The 26,838-nt window shown below is 60.6% G+C and overlaps 1 protein-coding gene across 1 annotated transcript; it reads right to left on the bottom strand.

The window, feature by feature from the left end:
- Positions 1-1,973: 1,973 nt before the first annotated feature.
- Positions 1,974-25,966, bottom strand: UBE2L3 (ubiquitin conjugating enzyme E2 L3). The gene is made up of 4 exons (XM_043901118.1): positions 25,842-25,966; positions 15,296-15,391; positions 5,061-5,247; positions 1,974-2,331 (listed from the first exon to the last, which is right to left on the bottom strand). The coding sequence occupies exons 1-4, from the start codon at positions 25,866-25,868 to the stop codon at positions 2,177-2,179; spliced, it is 465 nt and encodes a 154-aa protein (XP_043757053.1). The 5' UTR covers positions 25,869-25,966; the 3' UTR covers positions 1,974-2,176.
- Positions 25,967-26,838: the final 872 nt, after the last annotated feature.

The raw sequence follows: 26,838 nt of genomic DNA, 5'->3' as shown, positions 1-26,838 counted from the left end.
CCCTCAGTCCCTTCTGCTGCCCGGGGCCTGGCCAGAAGATGTCTGCACCCCTCTCCTGGAGGCCCGTGCAGCCCCACCCCCAGGAAGGAACAGACAAACCCACACGAGCAGACCGTGTCCCAGAGCACTTTTATTCAGGGCAGCAGAGCAGATCGCGGCATCTCGGGAGGCTCATGCCCGCCGTGGGGAGGGCTGGGGGGCCAGGGCGTGCGCTTGTAGGCGGGCCTGGCAGCTCTCCCCCTGCTCAGGGGACCGACTGTCAGGTCTGGAGGAGCAAGGCTGCTGGTGGGCTGCTCCACGCCTGCCGGAAGGCTCAGCGCACCTCCGCCGGTGGAGCCGGCCCTGGCAGGAGGGGCCGCCCGCCAGCCTGCTCTTGGAGGGGCGCAGCGAAGCAGAGTGTGAACCCCCGAGGGGAGGGGCCGCCGGGTGGAGCAGAGCGGGCATCCTCCCGGTGGGCGTCCTCCCGTGGCGAGCAGACCAGGGGGCAGGGGAGACAGGCGGCAGAACTGCGCTGGTGGAAGCATGAAGCAGTGGGCGGGTTTCCAGGAACAGCAATAATTCTGGGCTCAGAGCGGCGAGCAGAACAAACGGCGGCTGATCTGAAGTGCTTCTGACAGAATTTGGCATTTTATTAACAAATCTGCATGAGTGAAATCAAGTCCCTCATTGCCTTTCTGCTAATGAAGAGACAGGCGTGGCCGTGCCGGCCAGGGTGCACGGGGCCCCAAGGCCTGTCTCACGCGTACCTGGGGCTACAGGAGCTGTGGTCACGCCGCGGGCCGCCCCCCCCCACCACCCCACCTCTGCTGGGTAAAGCCAAGCTGCTTCATGGGCCGCGAGCCCCGAAGACCTCAAGTCACAAAGCTAAAATTAAGATAGGAAGCCAAGGTTAAGTCATCGTCTCCACTGGATCTCGCCCGCGGAGTGCCGGGGGAGGAAGGCCCAGACGGCAGGAGTGGAGGGAAGACCCCCGGTGCTCGGATCCCTGGCCTCCTCTGGGTGTCAGTGACCAGGACTCTACTACCTCAGGGGCAGTCCCGCTTGCTTGGAAAAGACATGAACATTCAGATCCTTACAAGTCCATCTGACGATAAATTCTAAGGTCAATTTTTATTTCTACAAAAGAAGGCGGTCAAAACAATATAAAACATGTCAAGGAGATTACTGAGCGAGCTTCACGTGGAGCCTGACTCCAAGAAGGTGGAGAGTCCGATGGAGGGGGGCCGTCCTGTTCCCGGCTGGGGTCGCCGGCGGCCCCGGGCTGGCGCGGCGTCACTGGCGTTAGCGGAGGGTCAGACGAGCACTCAGGAGGCGGAGGAGGAGCTCCAAGCCACGTCGGTGGACTCGGCGGCGACAGGCAAGCGCCGACCTGCGCGTGGACACGCCAGCACTTGTCCGCAGGGAGACCTGACGTCTTCTGGAGGGGATGCAGGGAGGACCACCTCCCTGGCGAGGACTTCCTCCCACAGGTGCGCTGTCCTCCGGCCGACGGGCCGGGGCCAACCTCCACGGGCCGGCGGTTGGAGGTTCATCCTGGCCGGCCAACGTTAGCCAGGGTTTTACAGAAGAGATAGACCTCCCCTTTCCACGGGGTTTGTTTGTTTGTTTTAGGTTGGGGGTTGGAGTGGAGGTTTGCTTGTTTCTTGGTGTTTTCAAAAGGAGGCTATAAATCAGTCAGGAGTCTGCACTGACTCCCACACCAGGCCAGCCAGGGCGGAGCAGAGGGGCCTGGAGGCGGGGCCGCCCCTCCCGGCAGAGGTGGGGCCGGGCCTGGGGGAGTGGGGGTGTGAGAATCAAACAAAATGCAAGAAACTGGCAGCTGCAAGGGCAGAGAGGAACCATAGCCTCCCCCCACTTTTTTAAACCTTATGGCCTAAATGTAAATTGATTTTGGAGAAATTTGGACAGGAAAAGAAACACCATTTTTTAAAAGTAGGTTGAAGCAATGATTTTTAAAACAAAGAAAGCAGAACTAGAACATCTTAAATTTTTAATCCTTTCTTTACAGGTTACCTAGACCACTTCTGATTAAGAAAACTGTAGAAAGTTAGTAACTGCCACAAGCAGACGCCAGGCGGTGGCACGCGTCGATTTTCCACAGAGTCCTGCTTTGCGGGATCTCAATGCACTGCTCGGGGTCTCTGCTCACGCTTGCTGGAATCCATCGCGGCAGAGTTTAGTCCACAGGTCGCTTTTCCCCATATTTCTTTGTAAATTCTTCAGCGTTCTTACAGAATTTTTTACGGTCCTTAGAGTACTCTTCAGCTAGGTCAGCCCGGAGCGGGTGCTCGGGCTGGGGGTCGTTCACCAGTGCTATGAGGGACTGGATGACTGCGAAGAGAAGGACAGGGCACCGCAGGTTAGAGGCCCCCACTCGGCACCAGCGCCCCCAGACCCCGCGGCCCCCGCTCGGCCAGAACGCCAGCCAGCAGCACTCAGCCCACCGCTCCCCTGACGAGGACCGCCCACGCCGCACAGCAGGACACCGCGTCCTCCTCTCCTCCTCCAGGAAGCCTTCCTGTGCTGACACCCTGGGGAGCCCAGCCCCCAGCCACTCCCACTCCCCTCTCACACAGGTGAAGCCTCCCCAGGGCAGGGGCCAGGCAGTGTGCCCGGCACTCGACCTGGTTCAGGATGCCCGTGTGAACGGTAAGCCCCCCGGAAGAGCCCTAGGAGCCCCTGAGTGGCTGAGAATGGGTCCTCTGACCACCTGTCTGACCGCCGGGAGGCTTCGGCCCCCAGCAGCACTGGACGTCCACTCCAGAGGTAGAGGCCCTCGCACGGCTCAGGCTGGCCTCCACAACGCTCCCCCGAGGGCAGCCAGGACCTTGACGGGACCTCACGGGGGCACGGGGGAACCTGACTCCCGTCCCCGGCGTCCGCTGCTACGCTGCGATACGCTCCCACAGAGGCCAGGGGGACACCGGCCTCGCTCCTGACGGCATCAACCTCACTCACCACCCAGCGCAGCCCGCGCTCTGCCGCCAGGTACGTGCCAGAACCAGACTGTGGAAAAAACTGCTTTTCTATTCCTTCATCTGGCACCGTTACTGCCAACCACTACAGCCTTTCTGTATGATTCAGGTTTGCCTTGCTTCTGGATTTTTCTCCCATTTTTGATGCTTCTTTACTTTCTTTTTAAAAACTGAGATATAATTCACCAGACCAAGAACTAAACTCTCTAAAAACCAGACAATTCAGTTGCTTTCAGCATATTCACAAAACCGTGTGACACCACTGTGTACCTCTGTTGCGCCCACAAGCGCAGCCCCATCAGCAGTGATCCCGTCCTGGCCCCCCAGCAGCACCCCCGATGGATCGATCTCCTTTCCGGCTCCCCTCCCTCTGCGGCGTCTCATCGCCTGCAGCCGTCAGCTATCTGCTACAGAGCTGCTGGGAACGCGGGGTACAGTGACCCCGAGTGGCCAGCTGAGCAGACAGCCCACGGCACGGGAGTGATAAAGTGCAGTCGCCCTGAGCCACGAGGTTCGGAGACGCTGTGTAACAGGACAGTCACAGGGAACAGAGACGTGGGGAAACACGGCTGAGGCGGCGAGGAGGAGGGCCAGGCCTCGCCAGGACCTCCCCCCATGGAGCAGCGACCTGCCTGTCACTGCGCAGACAGCACCCTGCGTAAGAGGGCAGCTTCCTCTTCACACCCTGAGGCAGCAAGCACAAAAGAACGCAACGTCTCTTCGGTCACGTGGCTGTTTGAAATAAGCACTCGCAACCTGGACAAGCGGGGCGTGCCGTCTGCGCACCAAGACCTCCGCTGAAAACAGGCCCCTAGCTGCCATGGCCGACCGGGGCGCCCAGCAGGGCCCCCGCCCTGGGTGCCAGGTGAGAGAGGAGACCGGAAGCTGGTCCGGCCGCCTGAGCAAACGCAGCTGCCGGCGTCCGCACAGAGCCGAGTCTGTGCGGGGAAGGCCAGGCCTGTCCTCACACGAGGACACGGACCTCGGCTGGACGGAGGTCGGCGCGCGCAGACCAAGTGCCGAGTCCCCTGGGGACGCCTCCCTTGACTCCCCTCGGCGCTCAGCTGTGGGAGCCGGTGGACGCCTTTCATGGGGACCTCATCCACGGAGCTCTGCTGTGGGAAAGGCTTTTAAACCCATCTTCCATCGGTTCCACTGGAAAATGATTATAAACGCCACCAGAAAAAATAAACATACCTGCAGCCTGTCAAATTCCAGACTCATCCATTCACTCTAATCTAAAAAGACCATGTAAGTGGTTCAGGGAATCACTTTTAAGAAAGCCACCAAAAATATCAGGTGAGGACCGCAAAACACAGTTACAGAACTGAGAACAAAACCCAGGGACTTCCCCGGTACTCCAGGGGCTAAGACCCTGCCTGCCGCGCAGGGGACACAGGTTCGATCGCTGGTCCAAGAAGACGGCACGTGCCTCGGGGCCGCGAAGCCCGTGCGCCTCCGCTCCGGAGCCCACGCGCCAGGGCCTGAGCCCTGCAGAGGGGAGGCCGCCCCAGCTGGACGAAGCCCGCAGGCAGCAGCGCAGACGCCACACACAGGAGACAGAAGGAAGCTGAACACGGGCCAGAACAAAGCGGCGTCACTCGCAGGGGACAAAGGGGGGTGACCACAGTACTGACCCAAGGACCTTTCCCAGAAACCTGAGCGCGCACGGGCACTGGCCCAGAGGCACACACAGCTCCGGGCCTGCTTCCACGTGGGCACACGCCTCAAGCCCGGCCAGGCCCTCCCACGACACCCCTCGAGCCCCGGGCACCCGGTGGCCTGCCTCGGCCTCCGGCTCGCCCTCCCCTTAGTCCCCGAGCCCCAGCACCTTCCCTCCCACCTTCCTCCTGAGCCCACGTGTGACCCGCTGGGAGGCCGCTCCCCTCTATGCAGCCCGCGGTCCTTCACGAACACTCCCGGCGACAGGGCCGCACCCTGCAGCCTCCTCGCGGGCTGGAGCTGAGGGGCGACGCGTCACGCCCGTGGGACAGCGGGAAGCGGCTGCCTCCGGGTACGCGGGGCCGGCGCCTCAGGCCCGTCTGGGCTCCAGGCCTGCTGGCATCGAGGGGACGTGCGCCTTACCTTGGTCGGTTTTGGTTGCTGGCTTCCAGTTTTCAGCGCTAATTACCGGCAGACACACCTGCCCCTTCTCGTCGATGTTCGGGTGGTAGATCTTTGTTTTGAATGTGATCTTCGGTGGTTTGAAGGGGTACTCTGCTGGAAAGTTGATTTCAATTCTGAAGGCCCCTTTATCATAGGGAGGGTTGTCCTGCAGGGGAGGAGGAGGCCAGCGTGAGCCTGCAGCTGAGACAAGATGGCTCCAAGGGTTTTACCTCGAACACACTGCATCTGATTCAACAGGTTACATCAGCTGAAGCCTCATCACCACCAGGGGAATGATAATCAGTATTCTTAGAGCAGGGCGCCTGAGATGGACACCCTGGCCTCTCTCTGTTTTCTAAAAAATAGACTTTATTTTCTTTTATTAGCTGTAGCTTTACCGCAAAACCGAGAGGAAGATACAGAATTCTTACACACACACACACAGCCTCCCCAAGCACCAACACTGCCACGTAACGAGTGAGGGGCCGACACATCGTCACCCACAGGCCACACCCTGCAGACAGCCTGTCACGGTGCTGGATGCTGTGGGCCGCCTTGCACCCTCTGCCTGAAATCGCACAGCGCGGAGCCTTTCAGACCAGCTTCTTTCACTCAGAAAGCGTTTAAGGGTCCTCTGTGGCTTGTCAGAGCGCTTCTTTTGGCGCCCAGGTTTATTCCATTCTCCATCATGGATCACAGCCTTGTTGTGGAGAAAGGGCTTGAGCAACTCATAAAGCTGAGCCATGCCGCGCAGGGCCACACGAGACAGACGGGTCACAGTGAGGAGTTCTGACAAAAGGTGGTCCACTGGAGAAGGGAACAGCAAAGTACTCCAGTATTCCTGTCTGGAGAACACCATGGACAGTATGAAAAGGCAGAAAGACATGACACTGGAAGATGAGCCCCTCAGGTCAGAAGGTGTCCAATATGCTCCTGCAGGGGGCAGTGACTAACAGCTCCAGAAAGAAGGAAGCGCTGGGGCCAAAGCAGGAACGGTGCTCAGCTGTGGACGTGTCTGGTGGTGAAAGTAAACTCGGATGCTGTAAAGAACAAATACCGCATAAGAACTTGGGATGTTAGGTCCGTGAATCGAGGTAAACTGGATGTGGTAGAGCAGGAGATGGCAATTAACTGAATATTACCTAATGTTAACATCTCAGGAATCAGTGAACTAAAATGGATGGAATGGGCTTAACTCAGATGACCATTATATTTACTACTGTGGGTAAGAATCCCATAGAAGAAATGGACAGCCCTCCTAGTCAACACGAGTCCGAAACGCAGTACTTGGGTGCGATCTCGAAAATGACAGAATGATCCTGGTTTGTTTCTGAGGCAAACCATTCATTATCACAGTAATCCAAGTCTATGTCCCAACCACTGAGGCTGAAGAAACTGAAATCAAACAGTTCTATCAAGACCTACAAGACCTTCTAGAACTAACACCAAAAAAACATGTCCTTTTCATCACAGGGGATTGGAATGCAAAAGTAGGAACTCAAGAGATACTCAGAAGGAGACTCTTGAGAGTCCCTTGGGCTGCAAGGAGATCCAACCAGTCCATCCTAAAGGAGATCAACCATGAATAGTCATTGGAAGGACTGATGCTGAAGCTGAAACTCCCATGCTTTGGCCACCTGATGCAAAGAGATGACTCACTGGAAAAGACCCTGATGCTGGGAGGGATTGAAGGCAGGAGGAGAAGGGGACGGCAGAGGATGAGATGGTTGGATGGCATCACTGGCTCAATGGACATGGGTTTGACCAAACTGGGAGACAGCAGAGGAGAGGAGCCTGTGTGCTGCAGTCCACGGAGTCGCAAAGAGTCAGACACAACTTAGCGACTGAACAACGACGACAGTTATTCCATCATGCTCGTGGTCAGGGGACCGCAAGCCTGTGCCCGCTCAAATGGAGAGTCACACTTGCTCTCTAGGACCCAGCCTCCAGAGCTACTAACGTCAGAGAAATGCATGTCTTCGGGAGAGAACGTGGGGTGTGGGCGGGCTCAGGCTTCCTGCGTGCACCACTCTGCTGCTGCCGTCGCCCCCCCGCCGTGGCACCCGGCCCTCGCTGGGGCAGTAGCGTGTGCCCCTGGCAGACGCAGCCCGACGCCTCAGCCCTCCCCACTGCCGGCGGGAACGTGTTAAACCTGTGAGGAGTGTCTGGACTGACCGGCAGGCACTGCTGCTCCGGGAGCAGCACCCACTCTGGGAAGCCATGAGGTCGAGGTCAAGGTCACCGATTGTATTCTCAAGGCAGAAGCAGCCTTCCTTCTCTGTTATTCCGGGTGATACCTGAGTGCAGGGACCCAAGGCATCCCCAGAACCGTTTGCTAACGGAACGGCTAACCTATCCATTTCTCCTCTTGACCCTGAGGTCGTCACCACCAGTGTTCACGTTGTTCTCTTCAACATGGCCAAGGATGTCCTCCCTCAAACAACAGTTTAATGTACCTGGAACACAAGGATTCCAGAACCAGGCTGGAGTCTGTTCCACAGAAAAGAGCGCCCACCACCAGCCACAGCGTCCGGGGGCGAAGCGAGCGGACGCCTGAGGACCCCACGGCGAGTAACAGGCAGGATCAATGCACGATCATTCATGTGGAAATAAAACAGGTCCTCGTTTGGAGAGAAAAACTGATCACACAGCTTTCAAAAACGAAACTACAACCGAATAGTAACCCAGTTTTATAGTGGGTGAGGTACATGGACAGATAATTCTCCAAAACGGAAACATAAATGGTCAACAAGCACATGGGAGAGAGACTCATCATCCCCTCAGGAAAAAGCCCATGAAAACCACAAGAAGGGCTTCCCTGGAGGTCCAGCACTTGCCAACGGGCTTCCAATGCAGGCGGTCTGATCCCTGGTCGGGGAACTGAGATCCCACATTCTGGGTGGCAAGACCAGAAAACAAAACAAAACCAAAACCCACAATGCGACACCACTTCACACCTGCGAGGAGCGCTGCACAGCAGACAGACAGACGCCAGCGAGCCGGAGTCAGGAGGTGGAGAAGCCGGACGCTCCCGCGCAGCGGTGGGGTGGCACGGTACGGCCACTGTGGAAACAGCCTGCACCCGTCAAAGCCCCAGACACAGAGCCGGCACAGGGCTCTGCAGCCCCACCCCAGGCCGGCACCCTGAGCAGTGAAGACACCTCCAGGGGAAACCCCACTCGCGAATGTCCGCAGCGAGCTACTCATGACAGCCGAACCGTGGAGACGACCAAGCGACTCTCAAGCGGTGGACGGACCAGTCAACCCTGGAGAGCCATCGCAGGGCCACTCGGCAGACGACAGGGCGGTGTCTGGACGCACCACAGCAGGGACGAGGCCAGACACGGGAGGCTGCGCGGCAGACCAAGCGTGCGGGTGCACATTCACGAAACAGGAGTGAAACACACCGGGCAGCACAGTGCCTGGGGGCTGGGCGACCTTAACCGGAGCGTTCTCTGAGGATAACAGACCCTTCTACCCTTGTGACAGGGGAGGCACAGCGAAGGCCACTGAACTGCACTCTTTAATGGGTGAGACACGTGGTCTCTGCCTCCCAGTGAAACCACGGAGAGGAAGCAGGCTGACTCAGGAGCAGGGCTCCGACGGAGGGCAAGGCTGTCCCTCCTGGAGAGGCTCAGAGTGCCCAAGGTCGTCCCATGGACAAAGGTGGCTGCTGGCATGTAGTCAACAAGACAAACAGGCCACGCTACGCAGACAGCCCGCCTGCACACGCCAAAACGCAGTCTGCAGTGCACTGTGAGAACCAGAGACTTGACAGTCCACAGACTGCTTGTGTAACGCGCAGGCCAAGGACAGGAAACGCGGGGACAGATAAAGGACTCTGCCTGAGCCAGAACTCGCTGAGACAGCACCCCCGCCCCCGCCACAGAGCAGAAGTCACCCCGGGAGGAGCCCCACAGAGGGCAGAGGGCTGTCTAGCCAAGGCCGCCCCGTCTCCAGGCTGGCGTCCACCCAGCTCCCTCACTGTGAACCAGGCCTGAGTCCACACGTTCCGTCCAACATGTGGCCACCAGGCCAAACCCACTGTGTACCCGAAGGGAGGTGATACCACCCGGGATGCAGAGACTGTGCAAAACAAGAACGCAAGCTATTCCACTGACAATTAGGCACACCGCCTCTACGGAGAAGATTCACAGCCACTGGGCACTGCCTGCATCGCCGCCTGAGCTCCGCCTCCCGTCAAATCAGATCCTAGTAAGGTGCTTCAATCATCCCCAAACCACCCCCACCCAGAAAACTTCTCTTCCACCAAACCTGTCCCTGGCGCCAAAAAGGTTGGAGACCACCACAATTCAATATTTGGTAGCTCTGGCCAGGGCACTCAAGTGAGAAAAGGAAATAATGCACCCCTACTAGAGAGGGAGAAATGAAACCACCTCGGTCTGGACCTGGCCTGATCGTACCCACGGAAAACTCTAAGATGACTCACACACACACCGTGAGAAGCAAAAGCAACTCGCCAATGTCACCTGCGTTTCTGCACACTAACAATGATCAACAGGGAGCCCAAAAAGGAAATGAAGCAAACAATCCCATTTATAGTTACCACTGAGAAGATGAAAATGTCCAGGGTATGTTTAAGCAAGGTGGCCGTTACAGACTCAATGCTGGTGTCCCCCCGCCCCGCCCAGATCCACACATGGATGCCCCCACAGCGTGCCGAGAGTAAAGAGGTAATTAAGGTTCAACAGTGCCACGGAGTGGAGCCCTGAGCTGACAGCATCCATGTCCTAAATGAGGAGAGCTCCTGAGGCTGCCCTGGAGGCCCAGAGGCTAGGACACACTGCTGAGGGCGCAGGTTCAGTCGCTGGGCAGGAAAAAGATCCTGCAGGCAGCAAGGTCAAAAAAAGAGCGGGCGAGCGCATCGCACCCTTGCTCTCCCCCCAAGCGCCGAGACAAGGAGCCTGAGGACACAGGGGCCCTGCCGGCCCTTTCCCTGGGACTTCTGGCCTCCGCAGCTGTGAGAAAACTGAATTCTGGGGTTCTGTGTGGCCCAGCCTATGGTTTTGTTTTTGTTTCTATATCCTGAGCTGAAAAACGCAGACGTGTGAAGCTTGTACAGCTTGTACACTGGAGTCTACAAAGCATGCCGAAACAAGAGAAAAGCTAATTAAACAGAAAAACGTCCTGGGTTCACAGACCGCAAGGCTTACTACAGATGACAGTACTGTCATCTACAGTAATACACGGTAACAGTAAAGCGATCTGAAAACTCAATGTGATCCCTATCAAAACCGATTTTTTTTTTTCCTAAATGGAAGAATCCTTCTTGAAATTCAAAGGGGACCTCAAAGTGCGTTACTGACCCAAACCTGGTCCACGTGCTGGTGCTCGGCACAGCCGGCCTGCTGACACAGGGTCATGAGAAGGGACGCCCAGGAGCCACGCGAGCAGTCGGGACAGCGCCAGCTCTCGGCTCAGGAGAGAGAGAGAGCGCCTAAACCCGCGGCCCGGGCCACGCAGGCGGCTCGGGAGAGAGAGAGCGCCTAAACCCGGGGCCCGGGCCACGCAGGCGGCTCGGGAGAGAGAGAGCGCCTAAACCCGGGGCCCGGGCCACGCAGGCGGCTCGGGAGAGAGAGAGCGCCTAAACCCGGGGCCCGGGCCACGCAGGCGGCTCGGGAGAGAGAGAGCGCCTAAACCCGGGGCCCGGGCCACGCAGGCGGCTCGGGAGGGAGAGCGCCTAAACCCGGGGCCCGGGCCACGCAGGCGGCTCGGGAGAGAGAGAGCGCCTAAACCCGGGGCCCGGGCCACGCAGGCGGCTCGGGAGGGAGAGAGAGCGCCTAAACCCGGGGCCCGGGCCACGCAGGCGGCTCGGGAGAGAGAGAGCGCCTAAACCCGGGGCCCGGGCCACGCAGGCGGCTCGGGAGGGAGAGCGCCTAAACCCGGGGCCCAGGCCATGCAGGCGGCTCGGGTGGGTCCTCTGCTTGGTGAAGGTGAGGTGACAGGGTGCAGTCACAAGGGTTAAGGTTATCAATCCTTAGGTGCCAGCAGGCCTGGAGGCTACCTGCTCACCCCCTCCAAGTAGTTCGTTTCTTCCACTGGGGGTTTTAGGATCTGAAAAACAACTGAGGAAGCATGCATCAGACACTCGGAGCGAGGGGCCTCAGGGGTCTGTCGGCAAGGCCCACAGGGTCCTCCTGCTCAGGTACACGGGCGCCTCCAACCGTCAAAACCAGCTTGAGAAAGATCAAAACCGGAGCGCTCACGTTTCCTGATTTCAAAAACTCACTACAAAGCTACACTAAGCACAGCAGTGTCGTCCTGGCACAAGGACCGACCCAGGCCAACAGACTGAGCCCAGCCGTGAGCCCTCACAAACACGCTCCGCCGCTGCTTCACGCGCAGGACGGGCGCTCCCTCACGAGGCGGTGCTGGTGTCCTGGGCAGTAAAGTGAGTCAGTGAGCACACACGACACCACTGTGTTCACAGTTCTTTCCCCACACAGGTCGTTACACAGGACTGAGTATCCCCTGCACTGTACCGGAAGGTCCTCATCAGTAATCTAGCTCTATAAATTTTTGACAAGGATGCCAAGATCATTCAGTGGGAAAGAGCAGTCTTTCTGACAAATAGCCCTAAAAAACCTAGATATCCACATGCAAAAGGGATGAAGTCGGACCTTTATTCCTACACCAATAAAAAAAAAAAGGATCAATGACCTAAGTTTGAGAGTTAAGATTGTAAGAATTCTCAGACGAGAACAAAAGTCAAACCTGCATGACCCTGGGTTTGGCAATAGTTTCTTGAATATGACACAAGCAGCAAAAGAAAAGTGGACTTCATGAACATTAAACATTTTGTGCACCAAAGGACATAATCAAGAGACTGAATGGGAGAAAATATTTGCAAATGATATGTCTGATGAGAGTTTAATATAAAGAACTCCTACAACTGAAAGACAAAGAGACAAACAACCCAACTCAAAACGTGTGTAACAGCTTTATTCAGAATTGCCAAAATCTGGAAGCAATCAAAATGTCCTTCAGGGATGAATGGATAAATAAACTGTGTGCACTCAGACAATGGAATATTATCTGGTACTAAAAAGAAACAACTATCCAAATACATGGAGAAATCTTAACTGCACGTTACTCAGTGAAGGAAGACAACCTCAGCAGCTGTTGTAGTCCAACTGTAGGACACGCTCAGAACGGGCAGACTAGGAAGACCGCTTAGAGAAAAGCGCCACCAGCGGCCAGGAGCCGGGGGTCGGGGGGAGGGCTGAGGCAGGGAGACGGCTCTGTGCGTGCGATGCCCCACGGCCGACGGGCGGCAGCACACGCCGCGCACACGCACAGAATGCAGAGCGCTGAGCGGGACCCTTGCACACGACGCCCTCCAGGTGATCAGGGCGTGCCGACATGCGAGCCTCGGGTACGGCTGTGAGACACTAGCTGACGCCTACAATGGTTGTAACAGAACCGCCATGAGACACTAGCTGACTTCTACCAGAATGGTATAACAAAACTGCTGTGAGAAGCTAGCTGACATCTACTAGAATGGCCGTGAGATGCTAGCTGACATCTAACAGAACGGTGATAACATAGAAAAATGGGTGGGGGGGATCACCGTGGGTGGGGGGGATCACCGTGGGTAGGGGGGATCACTGTGGTAAGGGGGATCACTGTAAGGGGGATCACCGTGGGTGGGGGGATCACTGTGGTAAGGGGGATCACCGTGGGTGGGGGGGATCACCGTGGGTAGGGGGAGGATGCAGAAGTTCCTGTCCTCTGGCCGTGGGGCTGTGAGAGGTTCAGCCACTGTGGGAATCAGCATGGCAGCCCCTCAAAGGGCTGGACCCAGAGCTGCCACGTGGCCCAGCCACTCCGCATGTTCCCCCAAAGCCCTGCAGACGGGACTCAAGCAGACAGCTGCATGCCAGCGCTCACAGCAGCAGCACCACACGGCCAGAGAGGCCAGCGACCCCCCTGCCCACCAGCGGAGGACGGGCGGACACAAGGCCCGGTACACGTGTGGCAGAGGCTGACTCCATAAGAGTCTTATAATAAGCTTATCCATAAAACGGATGTTCTTACACAGGGTACAAAGCAGCTGAACCTTCAAAAAACTCTGCTAACTGAAATAAGCCAGATAAAAAACCAACAGATTTTATACAACTCATTTATATAAACTATCACACACACTATAAACTCACAGACACAGAGAGCAGCTCATAAAGCATCAGGGCTCGGGGCTGGAGGGCGCAGCATTACTAGCTCACGGCTGCAGAACTTATTTCCGCGTGGACTCTGGAAACAGCGACGACGGCTGCAAAACCACCTGGCTGTAACTAATGCCACTGAATCGTACAGTTAAAAAAAGACTAAACTGACAGACTATGTCACATAAATTTTATCACAATAAAAAAACTGATGAAGCAAAATCTACTAATTTTTTAAAAGAGAAACTTTAAGCACTTCCCTGGTGATCCAGTGGTTAAGACTCTGCCTGCCAGTGCAGGAGACGTGGGTTCGACCCTGGGGCTGGGAAGATTCCTGGAGGAGGCAACGGCGAACCGCCCCAGCATCCGAGCCCAGGATGAGCAGCAAGGCGGTGGGAGCAGCTCCGGCCGTGGCCTCGGTCTCCAGGCCCCACTGCCCCAGGGGGAAGGCCGGACCACCGGGACCCCACCCAGCGCTCAACGAGGCGTCAAACCCCCCCACCCCCAGCCCCGGCTCTGCCAGCACGGCCCCAGAAACGCCTGCTGGACCGCCACCGATGCTCGGAGCCACCGCTGAGCTCCTGGGGTAGATGGCCCGGCCCAACCACTCAAACCCTCCCTGTCCGTTCCCAGCACTTTTCACAGGGCCCACACCTGAGCTGTTGCCCGACCCCATCAGCAGAAGACAAACCCCGCGAGCGACGGTGACAGCCCCCTTCTACTTGGCACCTGACGGGTCCCCAGAGTGGGCGGGCTGGGCACAGCCAGGCTGGACACCGCCATCTGCTGTCTTCAGCGTGTGCTGACACTACACGTCGTCTCTCTGCTGAGGTTTCCAAACAATCACAAAACTGAACTGCAAGTCCAGGGTGCTGTCAAGCTCCAGGGATCTGTGCAGAAGCATGGCCCACAATCAGGGCCAAGAGGGCGGCATCTCCGGTCAGCGTGCTCCCCGGCTGGCTCAGGCACAGCGGCCCCTCTGACCGCAAGGAGAGATTTCATGCACAGGGGTGGGGGTGGGAGGCAGGAAGAACAAGGAGGCAGGCGGCACTCGTCCGAGGGTCCTGGTTCAGAGCCCACGGGGACACGGAAGGCACACTGCGTCCCAGCGAGGCCGCCTCCAGCAAGGAGGCCGAACAGAGGCTGAGACTCCACCCCCACACCCAGCAAGGACGCGGGGCGACGCTGGAAGAGGCAGGGCCCGCGCGCGTGCGTGCTCGGTGGCTCCGTCTTGTCCGACTCTTGCAACCCCACGGACTGCAGCCTGCCAGGCTCCTCTGTCCGTGGAACTTCCCAGGCAAGAACACTGGAGTGGGTTGCCATTCCCTTCCCCAGGGGATCTTCCAGACCCAGGGATCACACCTGCGTCTCCTGCACTGCCAAGCAGGTACTTCACTGCTAAGCCCCTGGGGAACAGAAGCAGGGTCCCCAGGACAAAGGACAGAGCAAAAGGAAGGCGGGAGGCTGGACGAGCTGAGGGCACGCGCAGGACGGGACTGGGGGCCTCGGGGCCGTGGCCGGACCGCTCCGGTGGGCGCTGTGGGGAGCCAGGGTCCCCGCTGGAGGCCCCGTGGGATGTGCCTCTGAAGGGGGGAGCAAGGAAGGGCCGCAGAAAGGGAACGCGGAACCCAGAGGGCAGGGAGGCTGCAGGAAGCCGCGGTGCGCTTCCTGGCGGGCACCCCGCCAGAGGAGGTCTGGGCGGCAGGCAGCTGGACGTGGGGCAGAGCCGGGGCGGGAGCCCAGGGACACCGGGAGAGAGCGGGAGGGGGCCCGGGAGGAGGCTGGGACGCAGGCGCATGACAACCAGAGACACAGGCAGCCAGGCGGGAGCGCAGAGGACGCGGCGGGATCCCAGGCCCAAGACGAGGAGGCGGCGGCTGGTCTGCACTGGGTGTGTGGTCTGGACACACGGCCTTTCCGGGCCTGGGAGGCGGGGACCCCGAACGCCAGGAGACCAGGGCCGGGGGGTGCCTGTCGGCCCTGCGCCCAGCCCCGTCCGGGGCTGCTGGAGGGGAGGTGTCCAGTACTCACGGGAACAATGAGCCCTTGCCAAGTCAGCAAATTAGCTTCATCGACCTGGATGTTACGGAAGTTTTTCATCCCACACTTGCGGATCTCTTCAAGCTCCTGTTGGTTGACAAAGCACAGAGGGGTGTCACATGGGGGAAGGCACCACGGGTTACCCCTCCTGACTCCCTCAAACTAGGCCGGGCGCCGACGCCACCACGAGGCATTTCACAGCGCGGCTGCACCGCCCTGGCCTGGGAGGGACACCCGGAGCGGCGGCCCCAACCCACTCCCCAGCCCCAAACGCCCCACCTCGGTGAAGCCCAGCCCCGGGGGACCCCCTCCCTGCGGGCTGTGCCTGAGCGGCAGGGCACAGGGCCAGCGCGGACCCAGGCAGCACTGCCTGCATGCTCGGGGGAGGGGGCAGGATGAGGCGCCAACAAGCCCAGGGCTGCGGCTTCTCCCTCCACATGGCACGCAGCTGGGGCGCCAGGCCCAGGCACGGCGGGGGGAGCTCCCCGAGCCCAGCCTCCTCGGCGGCCCGCAAGGGCAGGGCCCAGGCGCGAGCCGGGTCAGGGCTGGTGGGGACGCGGTCGTGCAAACGCCACTCCATCCTGGTGATCGATCACAGGGCCCTGTCCCAACTCTGGCCGAGAACCGAACCGTCTGGCACTTGGTTCTGCCCTGGGCACTGGCCTGACAGCCCCCGTCGCCCCCAGGCGACTCGAGCGACCACCCGACAGGCGTCACTGCCCGAGGCAGCCCCCGCCCACGTCCCCACCAGCCCCGACCCAGTTCGCATCCACCACAGAGCAGCCTCCTCTGCAAGGCCACAGCCAGGCCTGCCTCCTCCGCAGGGCCCGTGGGACGGCGCCCGCGGCCCTGGCAGCCCCTCCGAGCCAGCCCCCCTCCTCAGCACCCCACACGCCCATCGCAGGCCGGTGCACCGGGCACCCTGGGGATCCGCGGCAGGACAGGGGGAGGAGCTGGCGTGGTCAGGACGGCGTGACACATGAACACGCAGAGGAGGCAACAGGGACCCTGACGGACCACACGCCCTGCCATCTGGCCCTCCAGTCACAGGAAAGGCTCCCTGGAGCCCAGGGCCTGGGGAGACTCGGGGGGGAAGGGACTCTCCCCTGCAGCCCGCTCTGGCCCGCTCCCCACACGAAGCTCCCGCAGAGCAGTGCAAACGCCGGCAGCCAGGAGCCCACGTCACGCACACCTGCTCAGCCACCGGGCTCATGACGGAGGGAAGCAGGGGCCAGGGAGGCTCTTTCCGGGCGCTCAGCTTCTGCTCGAGACACTGCGGTCTCAGCGAGGGACAGGAAACGCCACGTCCCTTAAGGGTGCATCCTACCAAGCTAAGCAAAAGTTTTAAACCAAATGAGGGACTTCCCTGGCAGCAAGTGGTTAAGACGCTGCACTTTCACTGCCAAGGGCCTAGGTTCAATCCCTGGTCAGAAAGCAAAGACCCCACTAACCACACAGCCGAGAAACAGAAAACGATGAGACCAACGACGGGGGTGGATTCAGGGAGTTTTAAAATAATCCGTGCGCGTGCCTCACAGCTTCAGAAACCCACGCACTCACCACGTGAGGTACGGGAAAGAAACACAAGCAGGTGAGGGTGGGACGCCATCGTCGCACGGCCGTGAACCAGCCCTGCTCGAGCAGGAGGAGAAGCGGGCACAGGGCGGGCACCCAGCTCCGGCATCGAGAGACACGGGCGTGGGACAGGCACCCCCCCCCACCCCCCGGGAGGAGACGGCGAGGCCGTGGCCTGCAAGGTCCAGCCTCGGGAAAGCGGAGCTCGCTTCCGGGTGAAGCCCAGTCACCCCACTGTCAAGTCAAGCTCAGCAAAGATGAGGAGGCAAGCCCTTTTGCATCATTCTAACCAATGAGAAGGGGGCATGAGGCAGAAGCGAGAGATAACGAGACAAACCAGCCGGCCGGCCTGCCCGGCACCTCCAGGGAATGCGGCCAGCCTGGGGTTTCTCAACAGGGTGGCGGCCACACCCTGCCCACCAGAGGCCAGCCCACGACACCGCCCGCCCGGCCCCCGCCGCTGAGAGCCACGGACACGCTCGTGCCAGCGCACTCGCAGAAAGTCCCGAGTTGCACAAGACCACAGCACAGCCGGAAGGCCAGTCACACCTCCACCCAGGACGAGCCAAGGACGCCGGCTCAAGGCGCCAGAGAGGAGACGGGGTCGCCTCAAGGCCTGGCAGCCCCGCCAGAGCAGCCGCGCCCCGTGACCGAGGACAGGGAACGGGTAGGGAGTGACCACAGGAGACCACACCGTTCAGAGCTGAGCAGGACGCCGCCCACGAAGGAAAGCCGGGGGCCTGACTCTGAGCGGAGTCAGGAGAGCAGAGCGCAGGGTCCACCGAGGTCTGCCTCGGCCCTGCTGGGCGAGGAGCGACCAGGGCCAGCTGCCGAGAGGCCCCCGGGGCAGGGACAGGGGCTTCCCTGGCAGCGGGGCAGAGGGCTGCACCCCACGGGGCCCCGAGGGGACCGCTGCCCGGCAGAGTCTCTGTGCTGACAGCCTCTACCCGGCCAGGCGCACAGCTCACCACCTCCCTGCTCACCCTCACACAGGACAGCCTGCCTGAGGACCACCCCACCTTCCCACAGGGAAGGGCCTGAGGCCCGGACCACTGCAGGCCCTCCCAGTGCTGGAAGCGAGCTCCCCGGGCAGAGGCCTCGCCCGCGGGCAGCACGCGGCACCACAGGGCCCGCCAGGGTTCCGAGCGCCTGCGGAGGGCGGTGCCGGCCGGGACGCACCCCGCTGATCCGCAGTCTCCACCCTGGCCCTCCCGACAGACAGGCGTGCCGGCCCCCAGCCACCCCCCAACACTGCTGTACGCAGAACAGCACCGTGACTTCCACAGGCCATCCGAGCAGCAGGCGGAGCAGAGGACCGCAGCACGCGCCGTCGGGTCTGGAGACGGAGAGCTACAGGAGACACTGGGGTTCCACTCCCCTCCGCAAGTTCGAAGCGTGTCCAGACACCAACACACACAATCTGTTGCATGTAACGACGAGGACGTGATGTGCGTTGGTGTCGAGAGCTCTGGTGAGCCTTCAACCAGCGCTCAGGAGGCCTTCAATGAGAGATGCAGGCATTTAGGGTTGTTACGCGAAGCTTTCACAAGTGACCCGATCCGATTCAAAATACGACACAGGATGGGGCCTGCCCTCAGCGCGTCGCACTCCCCTCCCGGGCACCCCAACGCGGGCAGAGCAGGCGGGACGCCAGGTAGGATGCGGGCCTCTGCGGGGGGCTCATGCCCACCCGCCCAAGAAGAGCCGCCGTCTGCAGCCTCTCGACCCCCGTGGAGGCAGGCAGGTGGGTGGGCTTGCTGACGCAGAGGCTGGAGAGGCCGGCCACAGACAGACCTCATGCGGGACAAGGCCGGGACGAGAGCCCGCGCTGGGGCCGCCGGCCTGGGGACAGCCTGTCACAGGGCTGTGGGCGGGGGCAGCAGGGGCCCCCCTGCTCCGGTCAGGACAGCAAGGGGCTAGCAGCCCGGGAACGGCACCTTCCAGGACTCACAAGAGACTCACTCGGGTTCCAAGACGACAGAAGCAGGGACACAGAGGGCCTGCACCAGAGCCGTCCCTATGCGGCAGGGCACCCAGCGAGGGTCTCTCGTGCCAGCAACGTTCCAAGAACCCTCCCGTCCAGGCCGAAGGAAACTGGCAGGCGGAGCCTGGTGTTCGAAGGGAAGGCGCAGGAGGCCTGTCCAGTATCAGCGCCCCGTGGGACGGCCACCACCCGGAAGGGCTCCCTGCCACTGCCGGATGGGGTCAAAGGGGCCGATTGGGACAAAAAGGCGCTTTCCCAGCCCGCACCCCGACGGGGAAACGCCCCCCCCACGGTGACGGTACCCTAACTCAGTGCACTGGAAACTCCAGCACCAGGCTTCAGAGCCCCAGGACGCGCGTCTCCAGTCTCAGGGACTGCTCGCCACGGGGGCAGGACCACCCCCAGCAAGCAGATGGCACCGTGCCAGCGCGTCACACTCAGTTACTGCTGCGAACACCACGCTCAGCGCCAGTCCAGACTCTGGGAGCTGGTTCTGCCAACCCTTTGGAGAAATCAGGACCCCAGAGCTCAGGCGGGACACGGATGAGCCGGAGGCAGACAGAGAGCTGAACCAGGTCCAGCGCCAGACCACCACGCACTGACCGAGGAGCAGACGCGGCGGGGGCGCTGGGGGAAAGCTAAGGCAGCCCCAGGACGCGCGTCCGCCTGTCTCACCTGCGCGGCAGCGGGCCTGGCAGCCCAAGACGGGCAGGGTGTGAACCACGCAGCGGGTCATCTGGCGGGTGCTCTCCTGTGCGGAGCTTCCCAGCAACTGCCACAGCCGGGTGGGCGTGTGTGGACGTCTACCAGCCATCTCAGGATAGGCCCAGAGGCCGTCGGACGCCAGCCGAAGAGTGTGGGCGCCCCCGCGCGACAGGGCCGCGGCACGAGCACCGGTTCTGACGCCAGTCACGGCGCCAGCCGCGCGCGCCCACCGGGCTGGGCCATCCCACAGCATCTCAGTCCTCTGCCGAGCTCGCTGGTGAGAAGCGGCAACAAGGCCCGGCAAGACGGTGGAGCACAGAAGACTCCAACCAGACACAGGCCAGGAGCGGTTCAAACAGCACGACCCCCCGCCCCCGACCCAGAGGAAGCCTCCTCTCCGTTCCATCCCTCCTCACGAGTCCACGCTCAGCGTGAGCAGTGCGGGCCCGGCTGGCTCCACCCACGGGTGCCCGCCCATGGGCACCAGCCCGCCTTGGCCTCCCACCTGCTGGGGCCCCGCAGCTCTGGAGGCTGGAGATGGTGGCCAGGAATGGAGGGAGACCAGACGCTCAGGGTCCTTGCCAGGACCGCCCGCCCAGCTCAGCGGCCTCACTGGCCCTCGCACTCAGGGCAGGAAGAGGAAACACCCAGGGGAGTCTGAGAGACCCATTTTGAACTCGAGAGCTGCATAATTCTGCTGCAAAAAGTAAACATCTTTAAACAAAGATGATCGCATGACTATCTCAGGAAACCTCTCATTAACCTAGCCCTAATGGACAGGTGACCTCAACAGACAGGAGGGCGGGTGTGCGGGGAGGGGGTCATCCTGTCTTCTGGGCCCCAACCCACGACCCCACAGGCAGCACCCCCTCCACAGCCCCCCACAGGCCGCTGTCTTCACACCCGCGCTGACACCCACACCGAAAATGTGCTGGGCGCACCTCTGCGATCTTGCTATTCAGTAACTCACTGGGTCTTCACACAGGTGACGTCACCCGCGCCCAGACGGGTCCAGCAACTCACCTGGGCTCCCTGAGTTGACACGCAGCAGCCCAGGACACGCTCCGAAACCGAGCTCGGGACCGCCCCCCAGTGTCCTCCGCCGAGCAGCTCGGCCCTGAACGAGCCCCGCCGCTCCCCTCTCGGGGCCGAGGGCCAGGCTCACCTGAGCCCTGGGACGACCAGGCTGGGCAGGACACACAAGCAGGCAAGGCCCCTGCCAGCAGGTGCCCGCTTCTGGACGCGGCACCGGGGCTGGCAGGCCCTCAGCTGAAAGGCACAGTGTCTCTGCCACCCTTCCTGAGGCCCACCCTCACAGCGCTGTGACAGGAGCTGGTTCCACCAGCAGCCCAGCCGGGGCGGGGTGGGGGGTGGGGGGGGGTGTGCCTCCGACCACGGGTAACCCCGGCCCGTGCCCAGCATCCCAGGAAGCGCTGCATAGGCGTCGTCCCTTCCGCCCAGGGAGGTCGGCGGCACGAGGCTGGGCCCCTCTGTCTGCTCTGAAGGATGGAAGCTCCTCACCGCCAACGGCCAGAGCAAGCTCGGGCCGCCTCCTGCCAGAGGGGTCCCGCCCTGCTCCCCACTCCTCAGCGGGTGGGCGTCCCGGATCTCTGCTCTAGGCTGGGCCATCCCCCTCCTCCAGCTCCTGAGAGCACAGCCTAGAGGGGGACCCCCCCACCCTGTCCCACGGAGCTGAGCCTCTGAGAACCAGGAATCAGCTATGCTGGCCTTGCGCTCACAGGCCCCGGGGAGTCCAGGACGGGTGGGCAGGGATGATGGGCTGCGGAGCCCACCCTGGAAGGAAGACGCCAGGAGCGGGTGCAGCTCCTGGGAGCAGCATGAGCGTGGCTCTCTGCGTGCTGCCACTCAGGCCGGCGTGGGACCGAGGCGGCGGCGGGGGGAGCACAAAGGACCCACTGAGCGATCCCAAGCAGGCGTGCGCCACGACCAGGGGTCGCTCGCACGTGGGGCACAGCGGCGGGCCACAGAGAAGCCTGGCAGGGAAGGGACATAAAGGCCTGCTTCAGCAGCAGCTGGCAAGGGGCTCCTCGCAGGAGGAAGGGGCGAGGCGGGGGCCTCAGGTCCCTCCTTGGTGCCAGGGCAGACAAGCGGCCCATTAACTAAGGGCAGATGGACCCGGCACAGGGGTGCAGAGCAGGAGGGAGGTGGTCCACAAACCACTGCAAGGAGACCTCCCTCTCGAGGTGGGGGGAGGAACGGGGTGGGGGGATGACAGACATAGAGTCCAGGCCAGGGGGGATGGCGCCGTGGTTCTCCAAGCTTTAATTCCCAAGTTACTGTTGTGTCAAAGAAAAGAGAAGTACCTCTTGAACATTTAGTGATCCTTTCCAAGAGTGAGGACACTCCAGTGACCTAGCATATTAAAACGGAAATCAACAGCCTCTTAATTTAGAGTTGTAACAAGATGAGAAGAGATACGAGCACCTCGAGACAAGTGTCTCTGTTCTCGTGTGCACCCCAAGAAAAGGTCCCAGTGCTGCAGCAACAGCACACTCTCTCTGGGCGGGGCCCGTCCCACCTACCTCTCCGTGGAGGAGCGTTTACAGAGAATGTCATTAAGGGAGGCTAAAACGGTCCCGACTCACTGCGAGGCACGAATTTAGGGTAAAAAACGCAGCTTCTTCCCTGAGTCCCCAGAACCCGGGGATTCAGAACACGAACCGGCACGACACCACCGGGAAAACTCCCCTCCCACACCCCCCCGCACCCCCAGACGCACTAACCTCGGTGAGCCCTACGCCTGCCCTCAAGAGCACGTGAGTTCCCTGCTCAGCACCACTCCAGGGCCTGCGCTGTCAGTCAGCAGCCCCCCACTCGCTCCCACGTGGTTACGGGCAGAAGGCACACCAGCGTGTAGATGGGGGTGAGCAGGAGTCAAACAGCACTGACACGCTGCCATCCCTCTGAATCCCTCCCGACAAGTTACGGCGTAATAGTAACTAGTGGAACGTCACCCCTCTCACATCTACACATTTCCCCTACTGAGAAAAGCCCTTCTGGGAAGACACCCAGCTGGAGGGCCGTGGGGGAGACGCGCGCTGCACTTGAGAGGCTAAAAAGAAAGGCAGACTGCCACCAGTTTCCCTCAGCCACACCTACAGGTTTCAGTTTTGTAGCCATTTCCCCTCCTGACTGAAGCAATGGTTACAATCTGGCAGTTGCCATCGATACGGAATTAGCTGCTTGCAAATTAAAATGTATTTAATGTTTTATTGACACTGTAATTCCTAAAAACGGTCCTGAAAAAAAGGCCAATCCTTTCGGCAATTGCTTTTTAAACTAAAGACTTTATCACATTCACTTTGCCTAAAATAACTTCTTGGCCTGACATATGCAAATCGCTCTACTTTTAATAATGCATTTTACATTATCTGCAGACAGTCCGCTGTTACAAAGAAAATCTCTGACTCCAAGTGTCTCAGAAAATGGTCTCTGAGGAAATGTGAAGCTCTTTAAGACGTAATCCATTTGACTATTCAACACCAGTTTACTTTTCACCACCGGAAATCCCTTTTATTATCCAACCTGTGTATTGATTGACCTGATTCGGTACTTTTTTTTTTAAAACTAAGCCGAAACACTGACTCTCAGTCAATGATTAGCGTCTTGTAAGGAGCATCCGCTACTGAACTGAAAGAATCTCCAGCCACTAGTCAAGAATCCAACATGCTCCTCTGCACTCCTTGGAGTAAGAAGGGAGACCGTGTGGGGAGGGGCATGGAACCTGGGATTCGGAGCCAGGGAGATGGAGCATCTCTCCCTGGACAGCCTGCTAAGCTTCACAACTACCTCACTGCTAAAGTGAAGACGATGACACGCTAACTTCACAAGTTATTGAGAAGATAAAAAAAAATTACACAAATGCTCTAGTACTCAGTGAGTGCTTCGTAAATGTTACGTGTTTCGTCTTTCCTAAGCGCTGGTTTTTACAATACAAAAGTAACTGAAAAGCCATTTAATTCCCTTCTCAGACCCCTGGGAGCCCCAAACTGGGTCAACTAACCTAGACTAAGGGATACCAGGATGAATTAGGTCAAGATCCCTGCCCTTGAGGAACTCAGAACGCAGGAGGAAAGGCCAAGTCCAACACAACTCCAACTGTGACAAGCACTCAGAGACATGCACAAAATGCTGTGGTCACACAAAGGAGGAAACTACTCCCTGTGAGGGGACGGGGGCAAGGCTGCAGGGCTGAACCCAGGACTTCCCTGGAAGGAAGGCCGGGCAAGGGGAAGGCTGCCTTTCTCGGGGAGAGCAAACGGCACGTGCAAAGGACGCCTAAGGGCCGGGGGCTGTGGAGTCAGACTGGGAAAATCACAGCTCACTCCCTCCCTAGCTAGGAAACTGGAGCAAGCCAGAGACTCCCTGCATCCCATTCTCTCACCTACCAACGGGAATAACAGGGAGGATTACACACAAGCGTGAAAATGAAGCACAGAGCAGCTCAAAGTCAAAGCTAAGCAGACAGGCAGCTACGGTGATGAGGCGCAAGAGTGGTGGGGAAACCCAGGGCCTGCAGCGGCACACAGGGAGCCCTGCGCCACGTAACCTGGCAGGCTGCACGGGAGAGAGTCTGGGGAAGAAAAGGTGCCCACAACACGACGGAGCCTCTGAGCTGTCCACCTAAAACGACCCCAACACTGTCAATCACCTCCGTGTGTGTGCTCACTCAGTCGTGCCAACTCTCCTAACTCCACGCACTGTAGCCTACCAGACTCCTCTGTCCAAGGAATTTTCCAGGCAAGAGGGCTGGAGCAAGTTGCCATTTCGCCCTCCAGGGGATCTTCCCCACCCAGGGATCAAACCTGCGTCTCCTGCATTGGCAAGAGGATACCCTGATATAAAAAAAAAAAAAGTGGTGGGGAACCAAGAAGCAGGAGGTGTGGCCAAATGGACTGCTTTTCCAGAAGCCACAGGGTTTGGCATGTGGGGAAGCCGGGATTAACGTCCCAGGACAATAAAGTCACAGGCATTAGGACTGGAAGGGGTTGGAGTGAAAGGATTAACTATGTGCTTCAGAAAGAAAAAGAACTGCGGTGGCCCAGAAGGCAAGTCAGAGAAGGCGAGAACTCAGGGGGGCACCCTGAGAGGTGAGGCCTGATTCAAAGTCATCTCAGTAAGAGCAGAGATGGAGGCACGAACATCAAGACGCCTTTCCAGAAAAGTAACATCCGAAAGGCATCAAGGAGCGCTAGCCTTGGCGGGGAGGAATGCAGGGAAATAACCCAGTATCCGTCCTCCCATCCGGATGACTGTGTGGATGGCTGGGTCGTGGACAAGAGAAGAGAGAACAAGGCTGGACTCCGCTGACCGTCCTTTTGAGCCACTTCCAATCGAGTCTTAGGAAGTTCAACGTCGTCTCTAGCCCTTAGTGGACAAAAAGAAGGAAACGCTCCCGAGTAGCCAGGGCCCGGGGCGGGGTGCCGGGACTCCCAAGCTCCGAGTCTGGCTCTCCGCAGCACGACTCTGCCCGGGAGGAGCCCCAGCCCTCCACGGTCGCTCAGGAAGCCGGCTCCCGGGTCCTGCTCGTTTCCGGCCCGGTGCAGCACCTCCACCGGCAGGGCTACCCGAGGCGAGCTCGGGCTCCGGGGCGGGGGGGCGAGAGGGGAACGGACGGTAGGCGCGCTCCAGAGAGGCCTAGGCCCGCCCGGCGGGGCACGGCCGGTGGTTCCGCACCCGGGCGGCCAGCGAGCGAGAGGGCGCCCCGCCGCCCTCGAGATAGAGTAGCGGGTTATTTTTGTAAACTTTGGCCGGGTCCGACTCCCACCGCCATCCCCGCCCCCAGGACGGCACACTTGGCTCCAGCAGGGCCCGGGGCGCGGAAGGCGAGGACCGGGGGGCGCGGGGAGACCCGGCCGCAGAGACAGGCCCGCCGGGCGCCCGCGCCGCCCCGGCCTAACTTTCGCCCCCCGCCCCGAGCCCGGCGCGCCGCGGCCCAGGGCGGGGCGGCCCCGCGGGCTCGCCGCTCGGGCCCCCTGGGAGCCGCCGCCTCAGCCCGGGAGCCGCCGCGGCCGCCGCGCGGAGAGAGAGAGCTCGCGGAGCCGGGCGGGGCGGCGCGGCCTGGCGCTCCCGCCCGGGGCTGAGGCCTAGCGGCCCCGTTAGCCCCCTCGGCTCGCGGCCCGGGGCGGCGGCCCCACGCAGGGCGGGGGGCGGCGGGCGGCGCCCCGAGGGGCCCGGACGGCCGCGGGAGGCCCGGCCGCCGCCGCTGCTCGCCCGCCCGCCGGCCGGCCGGCGCCGGAGAATAGCTTTTACCTTCATCAGCCTCCTGCTGGCCGCCATCTTGGCTCTGGTGCTGCTGCTGGCCCAGAATGCATCGCGGCGGCCGGCGCCGGAGCCCCCGCACTTCCTGGAGCGGGGGAGGGGCCGCGGCGCGCGCGCGCAGCCGCGGCGCCTACTGTGCGCGGGCACGGCGCGGGCGCGCGCGCGGGGCGCGCGCGGGGGGCCCTGCCGTCCCTCCCCCCACCCACCCCGCGGGTGCCGGGGGCGGCGGCGCTAGCAGACAGGGTGGAATCGGGCCCTGGCACACAGTAGGTGCACAGCGGTACTGGCCGCAGGAGGTGTGCAGAAGGACCGGGATACTTTCAGACACCGCTCAGTGCCTCTGCGATGGGGAAGGGGTTGTGCAGGACCTATTTCCCACGGGGGCGGGTGGGGCGGGAGCCTCGCTGAGCTAACAGCGTTAAGTAACACTCTTAGGAAACAGAAAGAGGGTGGAGGCCAAGCGTTTACCCCCTCCCCGCCCGCCCCAAGCAACGCAGGGACCGAAGGGTGGAAAGGAGCGACTCTGAGGTCGGAAGGGGGACCCCAGGGTCAGATCAGATGCCTGGGTGTAACCAGAGTTTTCTGGCTGGAGGACGGAGGATGCGGTAGGGACCGGGAAGGAGGGAAGTCATCCAGGCAGAGGTGATGGCAGTTGGGACCCCAGCGGCAGTGCAGGCCACGCCCAGGGTGCGCCGGGGATCACGGAGCCCTGGGAAGGAGCTCTTCTCCACACTAAGAGCGGTGGGTGTCCCACGAGCAGAGGAAAAGGGCCCTGGAGGTGGACAGCTGGAGTAGAGCCGATCTTGCCCAGGGTCGCGAGAGCCCCGGCTTCACACCAGGAGGGAGACGGGAGAAAGCAGGTCCTGGAGAAGGAAATGGCAGCCCACTCCAGTATTCTTGCTTGGAAAATTCCGTGGATGGAGGAACCTCTTAGGCTACAGTCCATGGGGTCGCAAAGAGTTGGACACGACTGAGCGACTTTACTTTC

The sequence above is a fragment of the Cervus elaphus genome, chromosome 5 (genome assembly GCF_910594005.1).
Source record: "Cervus elaphus chromosome 5, mCerEla1.1, whole genome shotgun sequence".
Classification (NCBI taxonomy): domain Eukaryota; kingdom Metazoa; phylum Chordata; class Mammalia; order Artiodactyla; family Cervidae; genus Cervus; species Cervus elaphus.
The sequence above is the reverse complement of the archived record's forward strand: the minus strand, read 5'-3'. Positions and strand labels throughout refer to the sequence as shown.

Coding starts and splice junctions, on each gene's coding strand:
- UBE2L3 (XM_043901118.1), bottom strand. CDS start 25,868: ATGGCGGCCAGCAGGAGGCTGATGAAG. Junction 15,392..25,841: donor CCAGCAGGAGGCTGATGAAG/GTAAAAGCTATT, acceptor GTCAACCAACAG/GAGCTTGAAGAGATCCGCAA. Junction 5,248..15,295: donor GGCAAGGGCTCATTGTTCCC/GTGAGTACTGGA, acceptor CCTCCCCTGCAG/GACAACCCTCCCTATGATAA.